This window comes from Schistocerca americana, chromosome 9, assembly GCF_021461395.2.
Source record: "Schistocerca americana isolate TAMUIC-IGC-003095 chromosome 9, iqSchAmer2.1, whole genome shotgun sequence".
Classification (NCBI taxonomy): Eukaryota; Metazoa; Arthropoda; class Insecta; order Orthoptera; family Acrididae; genus Schistocerca; species Schistocerca americana.
This window is the reverse complement of record NC_060127.1, coordinates 24494865-24504689: the sequence shown is the minus strand read 5'-3', so window position 1 is coordinate 24504689 and position 9825 is coordinate 24494865. Positions and strand designations below refer to the sequence as shown.

The window sequence follows — 9825 nt, the reverse complement described above, 5'->3', positions numbered from 1 at the left end:
TATACTTCTCCAGTTTCTAACCAGATAATTTACGTGGTGCTTGTGACATTTCCAGAAAAACAATGCCTCATCCTATTCTCTAGCATGTAGAAATCATTCTATCAAAATGTCACAGACACCTTGAGAATGGATACGGTTGGAAATCTCAGTAGCTCCTACAATAGCACCACATCATGACAACCTGCACAGAGAATGTCAACAACTGCCATTATACACTATCTGTAAAACATTGTGAAGTACATGAAAGGATTTAATTGTATAAATGTGAAGCTGTGCAACAAGTAACTCGAAATAAATTACAGTGTAAGCCATGTGAGACTTTTTCTGGAAATCACATTGCATACATGTTTGATGCTAATCATAATCGAACACACTTTAACTAAAGCTTTTGTTGTATCTTTTATTCAGCAGCCTAATTAACAAAAATATAAAAACTAATTTCCCTTGTACAGGAAAAAATGCTTCATTTAATACTCACTTTATTCAGTTTAAAATTACATTAAACAATAATAAAATAGCAGAGAGTTAAACATTACATTTATTCAAATGTATGTCAGTAAATATATTTAAAACATCTCTCTTTCTGTCTCACACACACACACACACACACACACACACACACACACACACACACACACACACACAATATAATTCCACTGTAGACATGTTCGTCCCACATAATAAATCTTTTGAACTGTAAATACTTTTCACAATTACAATTATTTGGATGCTCCCACAATTATCTACAAGGAACTGGGGTATGGCAGTGGACACAAACGCGTCGAGTGACACGCAATTACAAATAATTAGTCATTTTACTCCTGCCAAAATAAACTGGGATAATTTTGACTCGCAATCAAAGGTACACAGTCACTTTGAGCACTAATAAAGAATAAATTCAAACACTCATCGTAGACTATTCTTCCACAGCACATTGTTTCATGCTGACTTGGGGAGAAATACAGATATGCAGATTACCAAGACAATGTACAATATCTTGTATGAAGCAGATATATACATCACTACTATACTTGTTAAAGTCAATGTAGAGAAACACATACACATCTGAAATTAAGAAAAGGTAAAAGAAAAAAAGATGGTCAGTGGATACATCAGTTTCACAATTGTATCTACAATTTCAATAAATGCACACCCAGTAGTCTGGAAGTTTGTAACTACATGGTTTTGAACACCATCAATGCGTGATACAGCACGCTCCCACATAATTAACAAATTATAAAACAAAGGCAAAAAGCATTACTTTAAACATATGCTCGAATAGATGCATTCAGCCGGCATAAAGATTTCCTAATATTTTACACCTTAGTCCAACAAACTAAATACTTCATCATGCACCCAGTATATATGCAATCCTTAGTGATATAATCAGTGCAGAGTATTTGCCACTTATGTGTACTCTTATTAATCATTCTAGCCAACAGAGATTACAGCCTTTAACATATCGTGATCACAAACTGCATTCGATGTTCCTCTATAGTCTGTCCGACTCTAACACCTATCTCTGTCTCACAAGCCAATACTGGTCTATTACTGCAGGGAAGGAATTTGTCCCTGGTGATCCCTCCAAAGCTTTCAGGTAAATTTACAGAGCTATCAGAAACAAATATTGTGATGTGTCCACAATGTATTTTCATTCTGAAGCGGAATGTGGGCTGTTTTGAATCTTCCTAACACATTCAAACTGTGTACCACGACAGCACTCAAACCCAGAACCATTGTCTTCTAAGACAAATGCTCTACTGGCTACGCAATCCACATGGGTAATGAGTCATGCCTCCATAGTCTAGTCAGTAAATCTGCATAGAGAATGTAATGGTTCCAGGTTCAAATCCCCTCCAGCACAAAGTCACTATACAGTTCCGTACTGGATATATATTCTGCTGCAGAGTTCTGGACTTATTTCGCAACTGAGCAGTTAAGAAATCTTACGCACTCCATAGCACTTAGGCTACAGTCGTTTTTTGCGTGTCATAAAAATAATAAAGTCCCAAAAACCAGGTTTTACAAACAAAGTAAATATCAAAAATCATACAGTTTATGATGTATAACATATACATTATTGATACAATATAAAAGTACACTTGCACAATTTGAATATGTTGATATTATACCAGTTCAACAGTAACTGCATAAAATAAATGTAAGTAAGTAAAAGATTAAATGCCACTATAAAACTTTCGAAACTGAGAAGAGTATTTTAGTCATGTTACATTAGTTCTTATGGAAAAGTCTTATCAAGAGAGCCAAATCCAAACAAGATTATCAACTCAACAAGACGGTATCTTTAAGGACCTAATAATACAGTGCCATGTGGTGTAAGGAAGGATGACCATGGCTTAATGTCCAGCTATCAGTGATATTAATAGAGGCAAAGCATGATCTTTGACAGGGCAAATATGGGGAATGATATTGGCCAAAACTTTTCCAAATGTACCATCCAAGCATTTGCCATAAGCAATTTAGGAAAACAACAGAACACCTAAATATGAATGGCCATAACAGGGTTTGAAACTAACTACTCCCAAACACAAGTCAACTGCCTTCACCCAACCAGCTTGTTCAGTGTTTCATGCAAAAGTGTCCTATAGGTTCAAAGTAAAATGTGTGGAAGCACCTTTACCAGTGTTGTATTATAATGCAAATATTAAACATCAAGTAAGCAAAAGTGAACTAAATGAAAACAAATGAGGAGCCTTAACAAATGACATTATGCTGCTGAGCCAAAACAAAGACAAACTGAGATTTTAGTGTCTTCTGGATCAAGGCCATACTGAGTTTTCACAAGTAGATTTAAGTTACAAATCAGAAATTTAGGTTCCTGGGAGGTTGGCTAACCACATGTAATGAACTGGACCTAAGGTATAATGTGGAGATATATGTTTCATCAAGCTGCAAAATAGGCTGAGATAATGTATGCCACACAGAGTACAACCTATGATACAATCCTTCGCTCATTTGTTCTGAAACCTGGGTAGCTAAGAAGACTGAATAGTGGTGCAGCAAATCTTTGAACCTGTCAAAGACGGAGGACAAAGAACACAGTGAACAAAGACGTATGTCATGTGAAGGGGGAGGGATAACATATTGCAAACATCATGGGAAGCAAGCAGATCTGGTTGCAGGTCATGTGACAAGGAGTAATTCCCACACCGAGATGAGGAGAAAAATCATGGGAAACTTGTGTCACTGGTATATTAGGTGGGGAAGGAAAATGACCTAACTGAGGTGAGCATTTCAACACCCTGGGAGAAGATAGGTTTATATTGGAGGAGCCAGAGGCAGCTTCTGAAGGCTGTATGGGCCAATAACAGCTGGATGATAGATGCAAAGGTAGGCAGACGGAGGGGTCACAGATAACAGTCTGTGGGGAAAAAACCCATTTTTGCTAATTATAGCTGCACAACATGAATCTTTTTTCTTCCAAGCCAGATTTCTTCACATTTATAAGTTTATTACATGATATGGGTCTCAAGGACTAGGTCTCTAGGTATGTTAAACTTACTGCTGTGCACAAATTAAGTCAAAAAATCTTACATGGTGAGATGAACCAGAAATAGTTCCTGTGAGAGTTTTCAGCATACGGTAATTTATATTTGTGACAATGACTTATTGTCTCTTCTGTACGGCACCCCTAGGAGCAGAGCTGTGTAGGTTCCAACAACTGTTATATGCTATGAAGCCAATGTGAATACGGCTGTTACTAAGAACCAGAAGCAGGAACTCCTTATTTAATATAAAATGTCCTAATACTGGATACAGATAGCTAGTCGTTAACCAAAAAGGTGATGGCACATGGTATCCATGAAGATCTTTGCTTCTATGACTAGTTTGTTTAACAATGCTCAATATGTGGTTGAAATGTTAAATACAATGCCACACAGTTTCACTGTGAAATTAAGAAAAGTACTACTGCTATATCCATAACACACAGGTGTTGCTCAGAAAATCTATACTTCAAAATACGAATGAATACAGTCAACAGTGCTGTTACAATATGCTGCCTGCCACGTACCTAACACGTATTACATAATATAGGTGCAGATGAAGTCACAACAATGATGCACGAAGTAATGTGCCCTTTTATAATTAATATACGCCACTGAATGCAAACAATGTTCAAATTGACTCAAATAAATATACTTTTCAAATGTAAAAGATATTTTATCACAAACATAGTTCAAGCAGACAGTAAGCCTTCTTGATTTTGCTCAAATAAATCAATATCCAATTATAAAACAATGTTCTTCCAAACATAATCTTAAACCATCATATGTATCAACAAATATGAACGCCTTACAGGTGTCTTAATTTACAAAAGAATTTTATATTCTTGTACTAGACACATTAGTGTAACAAGAATAATAGATGACAAAAATATTATTTTGTATAGACATTCATATGTTTAAATATGTTTTACTACATCATTATGTCTGCTACCTTTGTTCTAAATACAGTATGACTTTTCATATGTGTATTTTACAAGTTTATATTAAAATCTTGAGTTTACTGTCCTGCAGCTGCCAGGATTTTTAAATAGATGCTGCTGTCCTTAGCACCATTTGGCAGTTTCTTTGAAGAGATTCTCTCTCGACCTTCAGAATCCATTAGGCTGAAAAATATTTTTTTATTAGAACTGTACATGTTGAGGCTAATTCAGATTGATCAACTGCATACTATCTGCAAAAGCAGAAACAATAAAAGCAAAGAAATTTCAAAACTAAAGTGATCATTCCAAACTAAAAAAAAAGCATAAATTAGGGCCACATCTCAGAAAGGGCTGATACTGTTTTCTTCACCTCACTACAGATTAGTTAATAAAACTTATTTAGAATTACAAATGATTATTAATCTGTGTATGCCAAGTTGTTCCTGGCTAGTACAAGAAATGTAACACAAATTGTAAAAAAATCCAAACAATTCAATTGTCAATACAAACACACTTTATTGCTTTGAAAATATCTTCATCATTAAGAAGCACCATTCACAACCATGTAGTAATTGTTTATATGATAATTTGGTAAAGAAATATTGCAAAATGTTTCATTGTGACACGTCCAAAACGAGTACTGTCTCTCAGACCTGGACACCAGCCATTTGTAGCTGTGCAATGATCTATCAATTTTGTGCACATTTCACCAACTGACTCACAAAGTCCAACTTGCCACGAAGAGCTCTCCATTTTTTCCTAACTATTCAGGCAGAGTGGGGGTGGGAGGAGTGTGGGGGGCAGGAAAGCATTTCCTATTATGTTGGTTGAATGAACATGAAAAGGCAGTTTGGCTTCTCCAAGGATGCAGGCTGCTCTAAGCAGAGACTGCACTGCACTAATTATACAGGGTGTCTTAAAAGAAAGTTTATATTTGAAGAGCTCTCTGCACATGTGCAACAAATTGGAGGAGAGTGGGGGTGTGTTCATCGCTTGCTTGGTCTTCACAAATTCAGTTGATATTGAGCATTTCTCAGGGGTGGACCACACGTTCTGTGAGCAAGCATTTTACAAAAACGGTGATTCGGCAACTGTAGCACAGAGGAAATTTTGCAGTGATTGTGGATTTGCATAATGTGTTCCCCTAATCCGCAAATGAATGTTTGAAGAGACCTGTTTAACACGAGCCAAAGCAAAATCCACACAATCAATGTCTTCAAGAATGGGCGAATCTGCGAAGTTCGTAATTCAGTCTGTTTGTGATGATCCTAACCTCTCCAGTCGTAAGCGTGCAAGTTCTTTAATTGTGTGTAGATCATTACTGCACCCTTACAAAATCCAATTGGTACAAGAATTAAAGCCTCAGGATGCAAGACAAAGGCTGCAGTTCATTAATGATGTGACTGAGTGCCTTTCATTTAACAACATCTTGTTTTCTGATGAGGCTCATTTTCACATGAACGAGCATGTCAGTAAGCTAAATTGCCACTACTGGAGTGCAATGAATCATAAACAGAAGCATACAAAACTCCTTCATTCACCAAATGTTCCTGTATGGACTGCAATGTTGGCGTGAGGAATAATTGGCCTGTACTTTCTCGAGGACAAGAGCAGTCGTGCATTTACAGTGCATTTGGTATGTTATGCGATGATGTCAAATGACTTTTTGGTGCCTGAACTGCAAAACTTTCCTGATTGTTACCAAAGAACATGGGTTTCAGCATGACGGAGCCACTCCACACACGTCCAATGCGTCTATATGAGAGACCGTGAAATTTTTCCTGCTAACTTGATCTCTAGGAGGAGTGACAAAAATTGGCCCCTACACTGCCCAGATTTGAGGCCCATGGACTTTTTTCTCATGGGGATCCATCAAATCTCAAGTGTATGTCGATAATCCTACTTCTCTGCAGCAATTGAAAGACAATATCTGTTGCGAAGTGACAGCCATCCCCATGTCCACATGCCGAGTCATCATGCATAATTTTGTTTGTTGTTTAAATGAGTGCCATTGGCGTGCTGGATTGCATTTAAATAACATTATTTTTAAGAAGCAAATTACTAAACTGTATATTTCAATAATAAAAAAGATTTTGTTGATGACTTCAACCTCTATTTTATTCTGACACGTCAAATATAAACTCTGTTTTGAGACGTCCTACACTAGGCATCCTCAAATTATACAGGAAGACCTGAGAGGATGTATTGTGGGGTAAATGGGAAATTATTATACAACATGGATGCAGGGCTTATAAATTTACTTGTCCAAGAACCACTAAAAAGTTATATATCTACAATATATTTGATTTATAGCTCGATTTTCAATATTCAGATATAAAATAATTTAATTTAATTTTTTAAGGTTAATAAAAATGGGAGGAGGATGAAAGCCTGCCCCGATAACCTCTAAAATTGACAACTTACCCACAACAGTCTTTAGTTCACTCAGTGATGGAAAATTAGGAGACAAAATTTTGCAGTCACAAATTTTCACAGAGAACTAGGTAGAAGTGTCAGGAACAATGTACTAAAAATCCTGACCAGTTAGCTGTGAGTGTTGGGTTGGGGCAGTGGGTCAACAAGGGGAGTTATAGTTGGAGGGGAGAGTGGGAAATTGAAAGGTCACTTTTTTATGTTTTTCTGGTATAACTCGAAAACCGCAGCTCCTAGCAAAAGTGTTTCCCAGTACAAAATTAAACTACATTAAATTTCCTTCAAAAAATGTCCTATTCATCTTTTTATCTAGAATTAATAGTTTCTTTGCACAGACGATGGAAAAAGATCACATATTATTACCATTAACTAAAATGGGTTAAATGCAAATATTAAACTTGTGTGCGATATCTAAGTGTAGTAGAGCCGTATTAATGGATGAATTGTGTTCCAGAGTGTGGAGAGGGGGAGATGTGAGGGATAGAAATGAAAGGCAAGGCAGATTGCTAGAGTGTATTCATGCACTTTCCTCCTCCATAGGACTGCAAATAAAAGTTCAGGGGATTTCTCACTCTTGTACACCAAACTAAATCATAGGAGGCAACTATAGGTATTTCACAAAGCTATATGGACCCTCTAAAGCACACCTAATGAATCACTGGTGACAAAGTGCGCAGATATGCTGGAGGACTTTTGCACAAAATGCATTAATACCGCATAGAACGCATATATGAATTACTAATAACACTAATGCAAGTAATGCACATGGACAGAATCTCTGTAAATCTCCGTACATTTTTCTAAAATTCTAGAGAGGAAATTGATTCTTAGTCATCTTGTATGGTAGCTGGAGGATTCTTCTGAGAAAGATGATGTTCTACAGTACGAGCACTACTTGCTTTTCAGTTTATGGGTAGGCTATACCTCCCCAGCATTTCCAGTCCCGTTCTCTTATGCGAATAGACAAAATGACTTCACTGAGCACGTGTTTATATAATCGAGTTATTATTAGTTTTCCATATAGCATTAAAGCACTTGGTGGGGGGGAAAGCAAGAAACCACAACAACAACAACAACAACAACAATATCTGCACACTGTGTCAGCAATGATTTAAAAGGCATGCTCGGAGGGGCTGTATAACTTTGTGAAATACGCTGTAGTTTCTTCTTAGACATAGCAGGGTAGATATAGTGGGGAATCGCCGTCTCAACCTTCAGTTTGCAGACCTGTGAAGGAGGGAAGTTCATGAACGCAACCCGACATTCTACCTTCCCATGTGCTTCTACCCCATACATCTCCTCCCACACTGTTACACCCCAATAACGCAGTTTATCTCTCAACATGGTTCTGCCCCACTGAGAAGTAGTACACACATTTAATATTTGTAATTAATCCTTTTTGTTTAAAAATGAACAATAATTTCACTTTGCTGGAACAATATATTTAATTATTTGTAATTTTTTTTTCCCCTGATCATGGAAACTACAGACCCTACAGAAAAAGTGAATAAGACCTTTTGTGTAGAAAATTTAACGTTGTATGGGAAATTTTTTGTAACCACCTGTGGCTTTTTATATTATTCGAAAGAAACACAAAAAAGTGACTTTTAAAGCCCTATCCCCACACCAATGCTCGTGATTTTTAGTGTATTGTTCAGGACACTCCCTCCTAGCACTGAGCAAAAATTTGCGACTACATGATTTTACCCCAATAAAAAAATTAAATAAAATAAAACAAAAATAAAAAAAAATATTACAGGGCAATATTATGGAAAGAACAGATTGCTACTCACTATATAGTGGAGATAACAAAAAAGACAGGCATAACAAAAAAGACTCTCAAACAAGTTAACGTATCTGTCAAAAAGGCAACGCAACTGAAAAACAAAAGAAAACAAAGAAGAACAAAAATACTGCTTCAAGCAACAACAATTACAGACATAAGACTGTCTGTAATCCTCTTTGAGGATGTCCACATGGACACTGCTATCTGTCACCATGATGCAGTTGTAACAACAGTTACTAACAAAGTACAAAGAGCAACAAATCAAGAAGAATAATTTATATTTTTAGCAAATTAGATAAAATGGCAGTAGTGCTGTATCTCAATAAGTAACTCAAATCATTTAGCCCTGGAGAGGAGCATAAGGTTTAGGAACTATGGCTCAGGTTTAGGACAGTTGACTATGCACTTGATAAGAGAGGAGCCCTCCACAGTACACAGTAACTCTAAAGGAACTTGTTAAGAAATATAAATTACTGTATAACAGGTGTAAAACAAAGCGCAGAGCTATGGTTAGAGTTACAGAGATGTTGAATCAAACACATTTGGCTATCAAGAGAGCAGTGGGTAGCCTTCAGTGACTACTGTAGCAGATTTTTATTGAATGATGTCTCTCTAAAAGCAGAGCTATTTTGGTTATATTACAGGCTGTTAGTAGTACCACAGCTAATGTCCATTCAGCCAAGGGCGAGACAGGGACTGAAAATGAAGATAGCAAAGAAAAAGCAGAAATGATTAAACCTATTTTCAAATGTTGCTTACAAAGGAAAGCCCAAGAGTATTGCCCCAGTTTAATTCTCACTGAAAAGATGAGTGATGTAGATATTAGTGTCAGTGGTTTTGAGAAACAGCTGAAGACACTGCAGTTAAACAAAGCTGCAGAGTCTGATGGAATCCCTATCACAGAGCTATACTGAATTTCTGGCTGAATTAGTCCCTCTTCTAACTATAATCTATCATAGTCCCTCTTCTAACTATAATCTATCATAGATTCCTTGAAGAAAAAACTGTGCCCAGTAGTTGGAAGAAAGCACAGATCATACCCATCTACTAGAAGGGCAGCAGAAGTGATCCAGAAAACTACCATTTTAAATCCTTGACATCCATTTGTTGTAGAATCTTAGAACCTATTTTGAGCTCTAACATAATGAAGTATCATGAG

At 36.7% G+C, this 9825-nt stretch overlaps 1 protein-coding gene across 1 annotated transcript in view; it reads right to left on the bottom strand.

Annotated features, from left to right (window-relative positions):
• Nucleotides 1–462: 462 nt before the first annotated feature.
• LOC124550981 (YY1-associated factor 2) overlaps nt 463–9825 on the bottom strand; it is a 36194-nt gene continuing 26831 nt past the window's right edge. Inside the window, exon 2 of the mRNA XM_047125801.1 lies at nt 463–4630. Within this exon, the coding sequence (XP_046981757.1) occupies nt 4626–4630 (5 nt within the window). The 3' untranslated portion in view covers nt 463–4625. The remainder of the gene's footprint in view (nt 4631–9825) is intronic.